The following is a 20,144-nucleotide window of genomic DNA, read 5'->3' as shown; positions in this document are numbered from 1 at the left end:
GGGCCAGCTGTGGGTTCTGTTTGGTGTAGTGGTTAAGTGTGCGGACTCTAATCTGGGAGAACCTGGTGATTCCCTACTCCTCCACTTGCACCTGCTGATGTGACCTTGGGTCAGTCAGAAGCTCTGGCACAGCTGTCCTTGAAAAAGAGCAGTTTGTGTCAGAGTTCTCTCAGCCCCACCCACCTCACAGGGTGTCTGTTGTGGGGAGGGGAAGGGAAAGGAGACTGTAAACCGCTCTGAGACTCCAAGTGAAGGGCGGGGTATAAATCCAATCTCTTCTTCTTCTTCTTCTTCTTCTGCTGGAGCTGGCAACGTCCCTTCCTCAGCACCCATGACAGCATCCACTGACCTGTGGTGTGCCTCAAGGGGCGGTACTTTCCCCGATGTTGTTTAACATCTATATGTGCCCCCTTGTCCAGATTGCCTGGAAGCATGGGCTAGGATGTCACCAATATGCGGATGACACCCAGCTCTATCCGTTGTTGGGCAGCCAGTCTGACTCTACACTGGAAGATCTGGACCAGGCGCTACAAGCCGTGGCTGGTTGGCTTAGACTGAATCGACTGAAACTGAATCCAACGAAGACAGAGGTCCTGTGCCTGAGCTGAGGTAGTCTGAGGGTGGGGATCCCACTCCCGACATTTGATGGGGCACAGCTGGTGCCAGCGCTGGAGGTTAGGAGTGCTCCTGGATACCTCTTTAACGATGAAGGTCCAGTTAGCAGCCACTACCAAGTCAACCTTCTACCATCTCTGGCTGATCAAGCAGTTGGTTCCCTTCCTCAAATGCAACAACTTGGCAACAGTGATCCATGCAATGGTCACCTTGAGATTAGACTACTGTAATGCTCTCTACTTGGGGCTGCCCTTGTCCTAAATCCGGAAGCTGCAGCTGGTGTAAAATGCTGCGACCAGGCTGTTGATGGGTCTCTCCATGTGGGAGCACATCCAGCCTGTGCTGAAAGCATGGTACTGGTGGCCAATAGCATACCGGATTTACTTCAAGGTGCTGTTTTTGACCTTTAAAGCCCTTTATGGTAAGGGTCTGGCATACCTGAGGGACCACCTTTCCCCATACGTTCCCCAGAGAGCACTGCGTTCAAGGGCCCAAAACCGACTGGCCCTCCCAGGCCACAAACCTTCTCGGTGGCAGCTCCATACTGGTGGAATGAGCTCCTGGAGATCAGGGCTCTGCGGGACCTTTTACAGTTCCACAGGGCCTGTAAGATGGAGCTCTTCCACCAGGCTTTCGATTAGGAGCCGCCTTAAATACCGAGAACTGACCCTGTGCCCTGGTTCTACCATCTTCAGCCTGGCTCGCTGCACAAAGTAGTTGATCTATCCGAGCTGATATGTGTATACCATCAGGACTATCACCTAAGTAGTGGTGTGGCTTAATCTAGGAATTTTTGCGCCTGCACTTTACTTGAGTATTGTTCCGGCACTTTAGGAAAATGTTAATGGTTGTTTTATGTATGATTTTAACTGTATTTATATATGCATTTTTATGTAAGCCACCCTAAGCCTGCCTCACAGGGAGGGCGGGGTATAAATCAAATAAATAAATAAATAATTCCCCCCTACCGAGAGGAGCAGTTCACATCCTGAGCAGAATATAACTGCTATAATCTTAAAATGGGCAATGGGCAGACTGCTGCTGAGTGGGGCCTCTATGTTAATGAGTGGCTGCTCGTGTGCACAGCTTAAAGGGAACACTGAAAGGACTACCCTCTTTTAATTTTGCCATACCTGCAAAGAGCAAATGGGGCGCAAACTACAAAATGCCCTCAAAAAGCCAGTGTCTGTATCAAAACAAAATTCCACATTCATTACAGTGAGTCGGAATTCGCAAAGGATATATACTCACTCTGTGCAGATTTTATTCTGTTTGTAAAACTTGTGCTTCACAGCAAACAGGCGTGAAATATACTTGGCATTTTCAAGGTCATCCTTGAAACAAGGAAAGAGGAGAGAGAAAACCGTTTGATCAGAGTGCAACTAGTACAGCAACGAGTCATCCAAAGAAGGCTATGTTATTCTAAAATATTTAGTAGAAATAACACTGTCTTTAGGAAAGATGCTCAAAAAACATCAGTACTCAGCATCCAAGTGACAGAAATGTTAATGGAATGGGTCCAAAGAGCACCCCAACACATGCATGATGCATTGTGGAAATGCCTAACAGCTACGAGCTTGCAAAGGAGAGACGTCTATAACTGTAAAATCACTTAAACGAATTATCCAGACTGGTTAGTTTATACAGTGCTGTTTTCTTAAGGTAAAATAGTAAAAAGCCCAGTAGCACCATTAAGACTAACAAACTTTCTTGTAGCATAAACGTTCGAGACACACAGCTCTCTTTGTCAGATGCACGGAGGGTATGAAGAAACTGGCCAGAGATATTTAGGTGGTGAGGTGAGGGGGGAGAGGATGCAGAAAGTGCATCTGAGATTATCTGAGCCATTTCCCGCAATGCAATGTGCAGTGGTGCCTCTATCTAGAAGTACTTTAGCATCTTAAAAAAGGGTGGATCTCACCTCAGCTGACCTCTCAGAGAGTAGGGCAACTGTGCTGTCTTCAAAAGGAAGTGGCAATCAGTTTAATCAGTAACTGATTTGATGGTGAGTTTGGCTAGAGATGCCAGGCCTCCAGCTACAGAGTAACAAAGCTATCTTCAAATGAAAGTCTGCCTTATTCATACAAAAAAAGAGGATACTGACTGTGTGGCTTAACCCCTGCCCCCAATACCGATATTTAACCAGTTGCTTACGGTGTGGAAGAGCAGAGTTTCTTCCTTGTTGATGAGTTCCACGGCAATCGAGGACCTGTTGTGTGTTATATTTCCAATATCATTCCACCTGTGAGAAACAATGTTGCCGAGACCAACATATTATTGCAAAACAGCCAGAGCTGTCATACAGGCTTATTCCGTTTCAAAGAGAAATGTTGATTAATGGCTTGGCTCAACCAAGCTTCCATTCACTTAGCTTGAATACATAAATATGGATGATATTTGCATATACAGAGTAATCAAACAGCCTATCCATCTAACCAGCAAAACAGATAACAAAGATAGTATAAATATTGTAGTTATGCTACAAATCAAGGTTCTTTACTGGCCAGAATAATTAATAAGGCATCTTCCTTTATAGAAAAGCAGCTGAAGCACAAATGTAATCTTAGTCCCTTTTGTTCAGAGGTTAAGCAAGAAATCATGCCATGCAGAACAGAACCGGAACAGATTCTCATTGTCTTTGTGCACCCAACCTAATACTGTAAAACATCTTCAGCTACTGAATATACTGGCAGATAGAAGAAAAAGTTGGAGATGTGGGATAATGAATAGAACTAGCCAGCAGGATTCGTATAAACATATGGAGCAGAGGTCCATCAGTGGCTATTATCCACAAGGTATAGATAGGAACTCTCAGTCTGGGGCAAGTGATGTACTGTATTCTTGGTGCTGGGGGGGGGGGCAACAGCGGGAGGGCTTCTAGTGTCTTGGCCCCACTGCTGGACCTCCTGATGGCACCTGGTATTTTTGGCCATGTGTGACAGTGTTGGACTGGATGGGCCATTGGCCTGATCCAACATTGGCTTCTCTTATGTTCTTATGTTATAAAACTGACAGGAATATCAGAAACTTGGGATCCCAGCAGCGATATGCTTAGAGGGCTACTATCGACTTTAACTTGCTCGGGGGCAAATACTGGGGGTGAGGGAATGGAAGAAAAATGGAACCCACACATTTACAGAGCAACAAAGATAAACTGAATCAGCAACAAGGGTATTAAGATTAATAAATTAATAATAAAAAAGCAAAATGCACAATAAATTACTGAACAATTATTTGGCAGACAATACAAATCATGAATTATATTAAGTAATGTTGATAAAAATGTATCCATTCCAAGTGAACATCATTTACATCCAAAATGTAAAAAGTAGATTGCAGTTGATGGCGACTCGCTACGAACACCCCCCATTGAGCTCCGATGGGGGCGATTTGGATCGGGGTGGCAGGGAGGGGGATCAGCCGGTCCCGACCTCACCATGAAGCTCTCGGAGGGAGCTTCTAGCCTGGAGCCCCAAAGGGGCCGCTCCTGAAGTTCTGGCTTGGGGGAAGCGAGCTCCTTTTTGCTCCGAAAGGTCCCGCTGTCCAGAGGCCAGCAATGGTGCTCAGAGATATTACCGGACCAGAGTGTACAAGGACTTAAACAAAAATATTAATCTACGTGGCGAAGCGACCCAGCGATTAAAGAAACAGTGAGTTAAGTTTCAAAAAGAAAGACATATACAAAAAGGGTGGAGGAACAAATATTGACATAGCAAAACGGCATAGCTCCAAAGAGAAAAGCGGGGGGGGAACTTGCGGAGGAAGAACCCTACCCCATAGCGAAACGTCAGCATAAAAGAGAAGCATGCCGAGCTTAAGCTAATAAAAAACCACCCTAGCCAGAGCGGAATACATCTGGTCTAATTATTTACATCATAGAAGAAATCCTAGAACTTTTACAAACTCTAACCAAAATTTTTTAAAAAATAATGACTCAGTGAGGGGGAAAAATGGTGTCCAGAAACAGAGGTTCTGCAGGAAATACCAGCACAGCATCATCAGCCACAAGACCGGAAAATACCAGTGAGATAGCCACTGCAGTTTCTGAAGCCGTGCGCCCTCTGCTGGACCAGCTGATGAACCTCAATCAGAAATTTGATATTTTATGGAAATAGCTTAAGGAAACTACAGCCAAATCAGGGAAGTCATCTAAAAAGATAAAAAAGGTTGAAATCAAAACCAAAGAAATAGATCAAAGAATGGACATTGCAGAAAAAGAAAGTTCTGAAAAACAACATTACAGCTACAAGTGGAAAGATCTCTCTATATCCTGAGATTTCAAGGGGTGCCAGAGAAAAAGGAAGAGAACTTAAGAGAAATCATAAGTGAAGCAATGGCCCCCTTGATTAATAACAAACCTGAATCAATACAAGCAGATATTGATATGATTTACAGAACCTATTCAGAGTTTGTTAAAAAAAAAAAAAAATCTCCCAGGGGAAATTTTTGTGAAATTTGCAAAAGGATCAACAAGAGACTTAATAATTAAAGCATCCACAGCTACAACAGTTAAAATTCAAGAAGAGGAGATAAAAATATTGAAAGATGTTCCACATGAGATACGTAAGAAAAGGAAGCAATACAGAAATATTACAGCATTCCTTCAAAAGAACAATGTCCAGTACAGATGGATTTTTCCAGAAGGACTTATAATCAACTTCAATGAGAAGAAGGAAAAGATTGACTCTTTATTAAAAGCAGAACTTTTTCTTAAGCAACAACAAACCCTGACCAAACAAAGAAATGGAGCAGAGAAAGGGAAGGCAATGGAAAAAAACAGCGAACAACAGAAATCTGATACAGATAGTTCATCCTCTACAGCTACTTCCGTGTCTTTGGGTGAAATTTTTGACAATGACTCTGATTCCGATCTAGGAGTAGCTGCTCCCAGAACCTTTAAAGTAAATCTCCCCTGACAAAAGAAATCTAAGTGAAGATTTGAGATAGCCTATGTTGACATTTAATGAATTCATATTATCAACCAGATGTGATATGATACCAAAAATGCTTTTTTGTTCTTTCTACTTGAATACCTTTATTAGAATTTAAATAACTGGATGTAACCTCTAACATGTAGATAAATATCCTAAGTGTATGAATAGCTTATCAAAGTACCTTGTTACTCTCTTCTGTAGTTTTAGTTTTGTAGTGTGTAGTGGAAAATCAATAAAAATTATATTTTTAAAAATGTAAAAAGTACGTAAGAGGTAGCATACACCAGATGGCAGAGGTGGCATACACCAGGCCCAGATGGCATACACTCAAGAGTTCTGAAAGAACTCAAATGTGAACTTGTGGATCCCCTGACAAAAATACACAATCTATCACTAAAATCTGCCTCCATTCCTGAAGACTGAAAGGTAGCCAAAGTCACCCGCATCTTTAAAAAAGGTTCCAGAGGAGAAATTACAGGCCAGTCAGTTTAAGGTCAATACCTGGTAAGCTGGTGGAATCCTTTATTAAAGATAGAATTAGTATGTACAGTGATAAACAAAAGCTATTGAGGAAGAATCAGCATGGAATCTGTAAGGGAAGATCTTGTCAAAGATAGAATTAGTATGTACAGTGATAAACAAAAGCTATTGAGGAAGAATCAGCATGGAATCTGTAAGGGAAGATCTTGTCTCACTAACCTTTTAGAGTTCTTTGAGGGGGTGAACAAGCATGTGGACAATGGTGACTCAGTAGATGTCGTTTACCTAGACTTCCAGAAAGCTTTTGATAAAATTCCTCATCAGAGGCTCCTAAGTAAACTCAGTGATCATGGGATAAGAGGACAAGTCCTTTTGAGGATTAAAAACTGGTCAATTAACAGGAAACAGAGAGTATAAATGGGCAGTTTTCGCAGTGGAAGGTGCTAAGCAGTGGGGTACTACAGGGCTCAGTACTAGGTCCAGTGCTTTTTAACTTGTTCATTAATGATTTAGAGTTGGGAGTAAGCAGTGAAGTCGCTAAGTCTGGGAATGACACTAAGCTGTTCAAAGCAGTGAAAAACAGTGAGGACTGTGAAGAGCTCCAGAGGAATCTGTCAAGGCTTGACTGGTTGGTGTCAATGTGGCAAATATGGTTCAGTGTGGGCAAGTGTAAAATAATGCACATTGGAGCCAAAAAATCCCTACTATAAATACACGTTGATGGGGTCTGAACTGGCATAGACTGACCAGGACAGAAATCTTGGAATTGTGGTAGATAACTCCCTGAAAATGTGAACTCAATGTGTGACTGCAATAAAAAAGGCAAATGCCATGCTGGGGATTATTAGGAAGGGGACTTAAAACAAATCAGCCAGTATCATAATGCCCCTGTATAAATCAATGGTGCAGCCCCATTTGGAATACTGTGTACAGTTCTGGTCACCACACCTCAACAAAGATACAGTATTGGAAAAGGTGCAAAAAAGGGCAACTAAAATGGTTAATGGGATGGAACACCTTCCCTATGAAGAAAGGTTAAAGAGGTTAGAGCTCTTTAGCTTGAAAAAACGACGACTGAGGGGTAACATGACAGAGGTTTACAAAATTATGTATGGGATAGAGAAGACAGAGAAAGAAGTACTTTTCTCCCTTTCTCACAATACAAGAACTCATGGGTCCTCAATGAAATTAATGAGCAGTAAGCTTAGAACAGACAAAAGGAAGTACTTCTTCATCCAAAGAGTGATTAACACATGGAACTCACTGCCACAGGAAGTGGTGGTGGCTACAAGCATAGACAGCTTCAAGAGGGGACTGGATAAAGATACGGAGCAGAGGTCCATCGGTGGCTATTAGCCATAAGGTATAGATGGAACACTATGTCTGGGGCAGCGATACTCTGAATTCTTGGTACTTGTGGGGCAACAGTGAGAGGGCTTCTGGAGTTCTGGCCCTGCTGATGGATCGCCTGATGGCACCTGGGTTTTCACCACTGTGTGACATAGAATGTTGGACTGGATGGGCCATTGGCCTGATCCAACATGGCTTCTCTTATGTTCTTACAAAGAATATAATGGCTGTGACTATTCACATTCCACTGTGCCCTGCATGGACATCATGCCATTGCTTGGTATGAAACTCATGAAATAACTACATTCATACAAATGAGAGTATAAAGAATGATTTGTACATGTCAGAGAACATAAACCTTAGTTTAAAAGGATTATGCACTAATTATGAACAGCATGATCCTGTTACCCGGCCTAATGCTATACAAGTTTCCTTAGAAGCAAGTCCCACTGAGTTCAAAGAAGGTTGTTTTCAAAGGGGATTATTTCTTAATGAAAAACATTTTGAATGCCATTCATTCATATTTTGCCTTTCTGTTTAATCATGGTCACAGTTAAAATTCCATAATAAAAATACTACAATACAGCAAATCAATACATAAGGCAGGAAGGAGGGTTCGCTGAGGGAATGCCAGATAAAGCCAAAAAGTCTTCTGTCATTGTCTTTCACTAGTGGGTGAAGACAGGTCACACAAATATCCCTGGGGAGGGAGTTTGTAGTTTTGGCATCATGACCGAGATGGACTTCTGGTGGTGGAGGTGCAAGGTTATCATGGCATTTTGGGAACAGGTTTTAAATTGGGTTTATATTATGATGGAGAGCCAGTTTGGTGTAGTGGTTAAGTGCGCGGACTCTAATCTGGGAGAACTAGGTTTGATTCCCCACTCCTCCACTTGCACCTGGCTGGATGACCTTGGGCAAGCCATAGTTCTGATAAGAGCTGTCCTTGAAAAAGAGCATTTTCTGTCAGAGCTCTCTCAGCCCCACCTACCTCACAGGGTGTCTGTTGTGGGGAAGGGAAGGGAAAGGAGTTTGTAAGCCGCTCTGAGACTCCTTTGGGTAGTGAAGGGCGGGGTATAAATCCAAGCTCCTCCTCCTCCTTCTCTTGGGTTGCCACTGTTTAGCCTTAGAATGTGGGAGCTCCAGAAGCAGGGCCTCAGAGGATTGGGTATAAGAGTAGGCTGTCCTTAAAGTATGCTGGTCCCAAATTATGTAGGGCTTTAAAGGTAAAAAAAACGCAACGCTTTGAATTGGGCCCAACTGGGAGCCAGTGTGGATGGACCAAGACTGGCATGATATGGTTCCTATGACCCACTCTAATCAACATCCTGGCTGCAGCATTCTGTACAAACTGAACCTTCCAAACACTTTTCGAGGGCAGCCTCACATAGATTAGATCACTGCACTGTGCTCTAAGTGTTACCAGAGCATGTGCCACAGTGGCCAGATCTCTTCTGTCCAGGAAAGATCACAAGCTGGCTAGCCAGACAAAGCTGGTAAAAGGAACACCTGGACACCACCGCTACCTGCTTATCCAGCAGCTGGCCTCAGGCCAGTAGCATCTCCAAAATACAGCTGTGCCCCTTCAAAAGGCAGCCCCATCCAGAGCTGGAGACACCTTAAATCCCCAGTCAGTCCTTCCACCCACCAATAGCACTTCCATCTTGTTGGGATTAAGCTTCAGTATTAGCTCTCACCCACCCCAAAACTGCCTCCAGGCACTGCTCGGAGTTATTACAGTATCCCTGGAATCAACTGGAAGTCAAGAATAGAATGGAAAGTTACCCGGATACTGGTGAGACAACCCAGCTGAAATCTCTGGATGAGCTCACCAAGCATTCTCATAGATGTTAAAAAGGATGACATTCCATATGCCGCAGGCCAAGGAGCCAAGCAGCATGACTTTCTGAGACCTATCCTCTGGGTAGAATTGACATCACCACAAAAGGGTGCCCCCAGTCCTAAATACAAAAAGCAATCTACTAGGATATAATGGTCAAAGGTATCAGAAGTCACTGAGAGGTCCTGCAGGATCAAAAGGGTGGAACTCCACCATCCCTTTCCTTGTGTAGGTCATCCACCTGGGTGACCAAGGCTGTTAGTCCCATATCCAGGCCCAAAGCCAAACCAGAAAGGATCCAGATAGTTCACTTCTTCCAGGAAACCGTGAAGTTGTCCACCAACTACCTTTTCACTCACTTTGAAAGCCAAGCATGTGGCCCGTGACTGCCCCTCTCCCCCCTGCTAGATTTAAAGGGCCCTCCAGCTGATTGGTAGTCCCCATGGATCAGCTGAAGCCCTTTAAATCTGGCAGAAGAGGTGAGAGATGAGTGGCCAGCTGGGTAGTTGTGCTTGGGGGTGTCCCCGCCCACCCTCAGAATGCCCCCCAAATCCCCCTGCTGGAGTGAGGAGGGGACCTGGCAGCCCTCAGTGTAGTTGCTTCGCAGCTGACTTATGCCAACTCTGTAGGGTTTTCAAGGCAAGAGACATTCAGAGGTGGTTTACCATTGCCTTCTTCTTCCTGGTACTCCTTGGTGGTCTCCCATCCAAATACTAACCAGGGCTAACCCTGCTTCACTTCCGAGATCTGACAAGATTGGCCTAGCCTGGGCCATCCAGATCAGGCCGACAAGCAGGTGGTAAGCCTCAAACACCCAAGGAACCTGTCTAGATCCTCAAGTTCTACCAATGAAATAAAAAATACTCTGGATTGAGCATAAGTTCCTTTTTTTCATTTTACCTGTAGATCACCGTGAGCCTTCCAATTCGGTTCTTTACAAAAATCCCCATACAGAAAATTCCAAGATGCACGTCATTTCCATGATTGTCCTACGTGAAGTGGGGGAGGAAACCAAAAACCCAAATTGTAATCTTGCAACAAAACATTCTGCTAGGCGAAGCAGGAAAGATTGCAATGTGTGGCTAATCAACAACAATAACAATTGATCACTTCTTTAGATTCTAGTGTAGTGTACTCGTTAGCATGCTGGACTGGGACCTGGGAGACCTAGATTCAAACGAGATTCAAGTGATCTGCTGTGAAGCTTACTTGGGTGACCTTGGCACAGTTACCCTCTCTCTGCCTGAACTACTTCATAGGGTGGTTCTGAGGATTAACCTGCAAGGGAGAATGCCACATTTACTGCCTTGAGGTTCCTGGAGGAGGGGTGGGACAGAAGCCTAAAGACAGATGATGTTACATTAATGTATCAGGCCAATTTGAGCCACTAGTCCATGAGAAGCTCCACAACACCAACAACATAAACCAGACTGTTGGCCATCTACTGTGTGTTCACAAGACATTCCGTTTTCTTTCTTATAACTCCAAGTAAGAGTCACTAGAGATGTAAGGTATCAGATGTATATGAGTGCATGGGATATCACTATGGCTTAGAAAGCCAACAGCTCTTTAAATAATCTCAGTCTATCCTAATACATTCAGTTAAGTTCTCACTCCTACACGTAACAGACTCCCTCCATTTTTTTATTGCATAGCACTGCATTCCCTTTGGTGCATACCAAACATTACCCACAGTGAAGCAAAACGAGGAGATTGCTTATCAAACTGATTGACTGCCGCACAGAACTTTAAATGTGCCGTGAGCCTTTGATTTGTCAGTTGTGTAAAGACTAGATACAGAAGACCACAACATTTCTGCCTTCCAGTGCACAAGTCATTAACTTTGATGTAGACTGTCACAAGTTCCAGAGAATGCAGAGCTAGCTAAAGTCTTTCTTTCCTTCTGTCCCTTCGGGCTATTTTGAGAGCTGCCCTGATTCTTTACATCAGCCAAAGCAGACACAGGGCACTTCTTGAGCTGGGATGTGCCTTAGGGTTGAAACTGAACTGCCAATGGCAGAAAAGGCTGCTTGATATTTGCAGCAACAATGTATGTGTGTGTGTGTGTGTGTGTGGGATCAACGTTTAATTTTTTTTCCAAAAATGAAAGTCCTACATTTTCCTGCAAACTAGCTACTCAAGTCAATACACACTGTTCCGGCCTCCCTACATTACAAATGTATGAAACATTACAACAATCAAATACTTATAATAATTACAACTGAGGAGACAAAAGAACAAAAAGGTTAATGAATTAACGATATATGTATTTCTCTCGCGGTGTTCACAGTGTTTTACAATTATTGGTCAAAAGCCACAGCTGTTAAACAAACAAAAAAATTTCCAATGGAAACTTTCAAAAGAATGTAAACCCAAGGACTCTGTGATTCAGTAAAATCGATCCCTTTCCTTTGTAAAGTTGCAAAGGGTATCAAGCTCACATTTGCTACTTCAAATGTGAGACTGTGGCTCAGTAGCAGATCACATGCCGTGCATACGAAAGGTCCCAGGTTCAAGCCCTGCCATTGCCAGCCAAAGGGACCACAGGAAGCAGAACTGGGAATGACCTTGGTGAGCTGTCCCTTAACACAAAGCATGCAGAAAGGGGCTTGGTGGACCAGTGATCTGAATGGGTATAAGGCATTCTCACACATTAGAAATTGCGTTGAACCAGGTATCAAAAGGAGAGGTAAGATTAAAGTAAAGTTGAGACATAACTTACACTTCTAAAAAAAGCAGCTAATTTTCAATACGCTGTTTTAGTAGCATATTTTTCCCTAAGTGACTGCATATTGGTTGAAACTCCAGAAACGATTTCAAGCTTCATTGACTTGAGTTTAAAAGTTTCTGTTGCATATAGTTTAGCCTGTGCTACTTCAGCATCCCTGTCCTTTATAGACATTACAATACTGAAAACTGGTTCAGTTGTCCCTGGTGACTGGAAAGCACATACCCTTACCGGAGTAAACAGCTGTTTGGCAAAACCATTTACTATACTAAATTTGTGGAGTGCATCTCTTTCAGATATGAATATAACATTTTATCTGTTATAGAACTCAAGACAGTTTACATGAGACTCTCCGGAGTTCTTCCACCCAGGTACTGACGTTTGCTTGCTTAGAGGCAAAGAAAGATTTCAGGTTTCACCGATGGCAATGGCCACCCTTCCCTTTGAAACCATTAAAGCTGGCCATAAGCTAGATCTCAAAACCTTGCTGGGTGATTGGTGAAATTTTAACTGGTCCTAATAAAAGGGGGGGGGGAACATTTCTGTAGTTTTGGGTTTCCCTTTTTCACCCTAGGAGGTGATGACAGGAATGTTTTGATATTTAAGTTTTACATTTTATACTTAACGTTGTAACGAGATGGTCAAATGCATCTTCCCTTCCACCCCACACTATCGTTTCCTTTTATACTGACTCCAGCACCTGATCATGTGTTCTATTAGACACACAGGCCTTAAAAGAACCGGTAAAATATCTCTGCAGTCTGGTCTAGAGGTCTCATATTTCTCTGATGACGATAAACTCCTTTGTCCAAAACTTAAATGAAACCATAGTTCCTGTAGCACTTTACCTTCACAGGGAAGCTTTCCTGACCAAACCCATCCAGACGTTCAACTTCACTGATGTAAAGGAATTCCGCTTCTGCTGCAGGTGTGCCACTGCAAATGAAAATTAACACACAGGATTGCATGGAGGATAAAAGCTTCTAGTCAGAGCACTGGAGAGAAGTTCAGGAGACTGCAACCCCTGCTAAAAGATGTTGAGGAATATGTGGCAGGAGTTACTTAGCAGGCTAGGTGGAACCTCTAATACCCTACACTTTGTGGGGCAAACAGTCTTCATCGCCTATAGGCCTACTGAAGATAGTACAAAAAGGTAATTTTTGTCTTTTTCGTTCCTGCCCTTTAGCTAGCAACTCTTGCCAAATACCTGCAAAATGTCGTTTCAGAGCATAACAAGGCTACTGGGCAAACAAATATAGTTGACTGCAAAAAAAAAGTCCTTGTGACTACGTGACAGCCCAGATAAGACATTAAAGCCCCGTAGCTTGGCAGCAGTTGGCACGCTGACATTTGGGGACTCACCTGTGATTTTTGTGTTCCTGAGCTACTTTTTGAGTGCGTTCCTCTAGCACAGCTTCATCTTGAGGCCAATCCTATAGACATACAAACAATAGTACTGTTCTAAGTGAGACAAAGAACAGGGGGAGGTAAAATACAGAGTGAAAACTTTACACTGAAATACTTTTTATTTTATAGCTAATGTAGCTTTATGTTTGGGCGCAGTAATGAGACTGGCAAGCCAAGTGGTTCAGAAACTCAATTACATTCCATCAAATTTCATGACCATGTCTCAGAATAAATTGAATAAATAAATAATGGTGACTGGTGCTTTTCAATCTCCTAGCTATAAATGTGGACCAGCTCTATTGAACAGGGAGAACTAATGATGGCTGAATGTGATCTCAGAAATATTTCTTAATCATGCCACTCTCATGGATCAGAATCAGATTAGCAATAGTAACATGAGGGTCAAGGAAAAACTGGAAACTTGGCGGAGGAGATACAAGCGTATCCAAACAGAAGCAGTGGGTAGCTACTGTAGTCATGTCTACAGGTCCAGAAGACCAAGGTGAGAATTTTTAGAATGCACTGCAGCATTTTCAACTGCTTCTGCCCATAGAAAATTAGCACATGAAAGGTTCTAGCCTAGCTCTCATGCTAGTTTTCTATTTAACAATTTTATTTTTCCTCAGGAGTGGATCAATCATACGGTCCCCCACTTGTTCTGAAGTAGTATAGTCCATTCTGCCACCTCATTCTGCTGCTGGCATAGACCCAGTCGTAGCATTGGGGGGGGGGATCAATTAGGACCATAGGGCTGATTTGCATTTCCATATGGGTACTGAACAACATTCAGGAAGGAAGGGGGGGGGTCCCTCACATTAAAAATTATCTAAAGGATATTATCAACCTTTCCAACAGGTATGGTAGCTTACCACATCTACGGAGGAATTGAAGGCAAATGAATGTTTCCAAAATGCCACTTGCACTCAGATAGCAGAGTTCATCCTGGACAGTAACATGATTTGATTGTATTGTACAGTCAGCTCATAAGGGGTTATTGACCCTCCTTCACAAACCTGTATTACCCAGGCCACACTGAACCAAATGTAGATACATGGGTGAAAAGAAGGTTACCAGGCAAACAGCTCCACTTAAATTATGCAAAGGAACCAACTGTCAGCTAGGCCTTTCTCAAGCCCTGGCTGCAATAGGAGGGGGGGTGACTCTGGAATGTTAAGTTTCATTTCTGCTGTTATCTCTGTATGACCTTCTCTGTATGACCTTCAGTGCCTGGTGTAATCTTTCTCTTGGGAAAAGTAGCCCGTTACTGTGGCGGGCTCCTATCTGATCCCTGATTGGCCCTGGGCCATCGGGGGGCTCCTTGAATAACGTATATCTGTTTTCTGTGCATGCTTTTCTTCAGTTCTAACATGAAATGGTTAAGAGATCTGCATACTCTCAATGTCTCAATAAACTTTACTTCTTTGAATGAAAGCTGTTGGGAACTGATTGCTGCAGGAGTCTGACACCGACGAGCATATTGCAAGGACAGGTACCAGCTCCTTTGCTACAAAATACTGAACCAATGTCCCCAAGGGAAAAGGAAATTCTTCTTCGGCTCAAAATATAATGATCACTATTACTGAAATGAAAGGCACTTTAGGGATATCATATTGAGTCCTACCATGACAACAATTTAGATTTCATAAGGATCCAAGAGAGAATGGGCCAGAAATGTTAGAAGAATGCAAAGAGGTGGGGGTGGGGGAGCTGAATTCCTCTCAGCTACATGCATGCCTGTTAGTACCATCTTATGTGGCTCATATTTTCAGCAAATTTGTATATTATGTAAAGGTAGCTTGTATGTGGTTTTGAGTTTTTATTTTTCAATCATTTGGTACGATAATACATAATGGCATCTCCACTTAATTTCAAAAATGAACTAAAGAGAACCCAGAATACCCCCCCAAGTGATTACTTCAGAATGCCTAAAGGCTGTGTGCATTTGTACTTGACTAAACTGTCTGTTTCTTACTCATATGGGGCCTCCCTGTAATATTTGTTCCTGACACTGAAAAATGTGAATGCCATAACGTGCTAATGAAAAATGGCATGGTACGTGTCTGTACACAGCTACACACCTGTGAAGCGTTCTTCTGTGTACATAACTTTGTTCTTTTCACTGCTGAAGAAATACTGCTTGACACATATTGTAGCTGTACAAGATCAAACAAAGTCCATGCACAGCACTCCTCTCAACAGTTCACAAGCTGCCTGGCACAGTATTCTCGCCTGCCCTAAGCAAAGCCTTTGGTCCATTCAGAATTTAGTTAATAATGCTTACTATTAACTTGGACAATCAGTTTATTAAGAGTAAATTAGAATTATCCCACTTGGACAATCAATTGAATGGAAAATACTGGATACTAAGCCACATGAAAAGTTAGCGACTCCAAAACTCAAGTACACCTAGCCATTAAATTTTTAGCATTTTAGCTTCACCACATACCCACTAAGGTTAGACTGAGATAATTCTTGCCCAATGACATCCAAGGCTGAACAGGGATCTGAACCTGGGTCCTCCTCTACACTCAAGCCCAACCTTCTGGTCACAGAGTTCATTGGATGGCCTTGGGCAGGTCCCTGTGACCTTACCTTTACAATAACTCTGCGAGGTAAATTAAAGGCTACTCTGGAAGAAGGTTGCAACACAAATGTAAACAAAGGCAAAAGAAAAATGGCACAGCCACTTCTGAAGCATCCTGGGAAATATTTTATGCCTCCTACTGATAGTTCTGAGAGTAGTGGGCATCAAATTATGATCAAGGGCTCATCACAAGCATAAGGAAAAAACAGAATGGACAATTATTTTCATATTTACAGAATCCCACACTCCATACTAGCTGTTCTATTTATTTAGAAAGCTGGTATCCAACCTTTTATAAATAACACTCACTAGCAGTCAGACATATGATATACTGAACAATGCGCCATCAGGATGATTCTAGCAGAGGCTGAGCTACACAGCACACAGGGTGGAAGATCTGGTTTTCCCTCCCAAAAACTGTAGCCAAGAATGCACCTTGTTTCCTCATAGTACAGAAAATGTAAAATGGGACCCACCAAGACTTGAGTCAACCTGTATCTGCACTTATCCAGCTCTGAGTTCAGTTTCTCAACATCACCTTAATTATAAACACACGAGATTGCTTTACACTGAGGCACACTATTTGGTCTATCTACCCTCACTGTAACTCTTAGTAGCTTTGAAATATTATCCTTTCAACTGAAGTTTGGGGAATATGATCCTTGGATCTTCTGCTTACAAACTGTGTGCTCTACCACTGAGATGTGGTCCCACAGGATATGAGATAATTTGAAAGCTGACACATATATACACACAGAGATTGTGCAACTGAAAAAAATTACATCAGAGATGGTCGTATTTGGTTACATGAATAAAGTGCTAATTTAACTGATGGGAACAAAACTGCAGGAATTATATATTTTTTCCGAATGCAGCACAAATATTTTACTGACCTGTTCTCCTCAGCTTCCTAAAACCATACCTGAGCAAGAAGGAATTGCATAACATTCTGAAAGAAAAGTCAGGGGTTATTAACTCACCATAGGAAACAAAACATATTCTCGGAGAAAATCTTGAGATTCAAAGTGATTGTAGTCTCCAAAATCAGCTGTATGGAAGAAGGAGAGAGAAAAGAAACCACACTGACTCTGCTATACTTGGACACGAAAACTTTCATCCTGAAAAGATACATGGAAGCTTAATATCTAGCTCCCTGGAACATGCAATCTATATATGAAAGCAAGGTCCAAAATATTTGACTTTGGCCTAAACTACACTGGGAGATCCATGATTAATTGTGCCCAGTGAGGCCTTTGAGCTCCTTAACAAAGAAGAAAAGAGAGCTACTCATCAAGAAATTACTTAAACAGGACCTCTGGCTTAAAGATGCCAGAAGGAAATATTCTCCACTTTACACAGGAACTAAATATCCAGCTGAATTTGAATCCGTGCACAATCTTCACATGCTGACGGTTCCTAAACTGAGATGGCCGTACATGATTGCATGCTGTAATGCATTACCCCCAGCTCAGATGAAGGGTCGCTTTCTCAGGACATCTCCAGAAAAGTGCTTTTGTGACTGCTCTTTATCAGCGCTCGACTCGTTATTAATGCATGTATTTCTTTATTGCCAAAACATGCTGAGGCCAGGGAGAAATTTCTTTTGAAATGGTTATTAAAATATTCAGCTACTGTGGACACCCATGAGCTAAGATTACTTCTGAGTGGCCACAAAAAAGCTTATACTGTTGAGGTGGCTAATTTTTGCTTTGTTGTTATTCTTCATTCTTAAATTATGGTGTATGGCCTATAGGCTTTTAAACCTGAATACGATGAAAAGTGAAAACAAAACAATTAATACAGCAAACTTTAAAAAAAACAAAAACAATAGGGGTTTGCACTCTGTGAAAAGCTAAACTTAATCAGGGAAACTGGACAGGGACCGTGTGGGGTTTAATACGTCTCTACAAGCCATTATCCTGCTCTCACATGACCCCTTCAGTCTACTATTTGTTCCATGAGGAGAAAAACAGACAACATATATCATGCCTGTTTCTTTTCCTTCACTGATAAGAAGAAACTATTTAGAATTGAAAAATGACATACAGACATGGGGGAGATGGGGGATTCCACAATCAAACCTGCACCCTTCTCCATTTGATTAAAAATGTCAGCAGAATCTGTGAACGACCAAGGTAAATGTGACCCACCAGCCCAGCCGTAGATAGCGGCACCTAGCCCCGCTTTTCACAGAGTGCAAAACAGTGGAACTGACAAGTACCTTGGCTGGCCATGATAAATCTGATGATGACCTGTGTTTGGCTAGGAGGGCCACAAATTCTGGAGAACACATAAAGATGTCCACTCAGAGAGAATGCTATTAGCTGAGACAAAGCTGAGGAGTTCTTTAGGTAAAGATTACACAGGGACATGTGGGAAGGCATGTGGGACTTGGACTGTGAAGGGCTTTGAATGTTATAATCAGCACCTTGAATTGAACTCCAAGACATGTTGCTTCCTCCGCCTTCCTCCTCCATATGATGTTTTAGCATCTGAACTGGCCCCAAGTTCTCAGTTTTTCATGCAATGGAAATATTTAAAAATGGATGTGGCTTTTCACAGTTTTCTAAAGTAGCAAAACAACCTCCAGTCTTTTCAGCACCGAAAGTCTTCAGTGATTCTGGTTAGTGGTCTAATGGATCACACTCTTGTACAGTCTGAGGAAATCTCACAGTTCGTTGCTTTTAAGAACATGTTTATCACAAAATGTCATCAGTGAAAACCTGAGCTGAAGTAACTTCCTTTGTTGGCTTATTTGAAATAGTTAGGGATAGGCACGAATCGGCTCACAAACTAAAGTTCATTATGAATTTTGGCTGGTTCATGGTTTGCGAAGTGAAGTTTGTGGCAGGTCAACCAGCATGAACTTTCCACAGACTTTCAAGCTGTTTATAGAGGTTTGTGGTGGTTCATGAATGGATATATTTCCAGACGGACTGTCTCTGCTCAATCTAAATATTTACCAAACTTCAAAGCAATGGGAGGTGGAACTTGTAGGGCATATAGAGGAGCATCCAGGGGTCCCCTGTGACTTTGATTAGCTTGCACAGGATCTGTTCTATACACTCCTTAACCTCCTGAGCCTGCTCATGTCAAAATGACCACCTGTCATTTCCCCAGAAAGCACTTTCCTGGGGGCACCTTCTTTGGGGGGGTGTAACAGACCCCATAAATCCAATCCTCACCAAACTTGGACAACAGGTAGAAGACAGTCAGCCAGAGATCCCCTGCAAGTTTGGTGTCTCTAGCACACCTGGGGGGCATTCTAGTGAACCAACTAGTGAACTAACTGAACTGGTTCATTTGGCCCCTAAAAATCCATGGTGTGTGGTTTGCGAACCGGGCACGCCGTGAACCACAAACTGAACCAAAATGCATTTTCTCGGTTTGTGCCCATCCCTAGAAATATTTGTATGCATGTAACTTTCCACATGCAGCCTTCAGACTCTCCTGAAGATCTCCATTTGACATCCTCACCAGAAGGCTGAAAGAATAGGTACCTGCCTTCAGTCTACCAGGAGGCTGTTTCGCCAAAAGAGGGTCCCCAGCTGAAAAAAATAAAATAACCACAGGCAGTGATATTGGACAAGCCAGCATGCACAGTAATGTGCGATGCAAAATTTGGCCAGCAGAAGCAAACCAAACCATGACCACTCTGAAGGTTATGCCAACCTCAGGAATTACAGCTGCTCTGCAGACTACAGAGATCAGTTTTTCTCTGGAGAAAATGGCTCCTTCGAAGGGTGGGCTGTATGACATTATACCATGCTAAGGTCCCTCCCTTCCCCAAATCCCATCCTCCTCCTCAGGCTCTGTTATGTATTAGGCCTAAGCCTTTCCTCTTGCTGCACCTAGAATGGGCTGAGCTTGCATCTTTAGAACAGTAGCTCGCCTGGATCCAGGAACCAACCTATAGATAAGCAGTGTAATGTAAATAGCCTATCACTGGGAGTGTGTGTGTGTTGGGTGTGGTGTTTTGCATGCATATAATCAGGGCTCCAGCCCTGCTAGCTTCATCTTGTAGTTTGCTGAAATCACTTAATAAACCAGAGCTGATCACTGCAATGTGTCTAGAACCCACTATTTAACAGGCTCCATTCCAAATCACCAGGAATTTCAAGAAGAAGAAGAAGAAGAAGAAGAAGAAGAAGAAGAAGAAGAAGAAGAAGAAGAAGAAGAAGAGGAGGAGGAGGAGGAGGAGGAGGA

The 20,144-nt window shown here is 42.7% G+C and overlaps 1 protein-coding gene across 1 annotated transcript in view; it reads right to left on the bottom strand.

Annotated features, from left to right (window-relative positions):
- The window catches only part of PTPN14 (protein tyrosine phosphatase, non-receptor type 14), a 179,955-nt gene that overhangs the window by 29,925 nt on the left and 129,886 nt on the right, over window positions 1–20,144 (bottom strand). Inside the window, exons 5-10 of the mRNA XM_015424633.1 lie at window positions 16,919–16,986; window positions 13,310–13,380; window positions 12,796–12,883; window positions 10,120–10,208; window positions 2,770–2,857; window positions 1,867–1,949 (exon numbers count right to left, since the gene is read on the bottom strand). Coding sequence (XP_015280119.1) covers window positions 1,867–1,949; window positions 2,770–2,857; window positions 10,120–10,208; window positions 12,796–12,883; window positions 13,310–13,380; window positions 16,919–16,986 — 487 coding nt within the window. The remainder of the gene's footprint in view (window positions 1–1,866; window positions 1,950–2,769; window positions 2,858–10,119; window positions 10,209–12,795; window positions 12,884–13,309; window positions 13,381–16,918; window positions 16,987–20,144) is intronic.

This window comes from Gekko japonicus, unplaced genomic scaffold (assembly GCF_001447785.1).
Source record: "Gekko japonicus isolate JY-2015 unplaced genomic scaffold, Gekko_japonicus_V1.1 scaffold491, whole genome shotgun sequence".
NCBI classification, from domain to species: Eukaryota; Metazoa; Chordata; class Lepidosauria; order Squamata; family Gekkonidae; genus Gekko; species Gekko japonicus.
The sequence above is the reverse complement of the archived record's forward strand: the minus strand, read 5'-3'. Positions and strand labels throughout refer to the sequence as shown.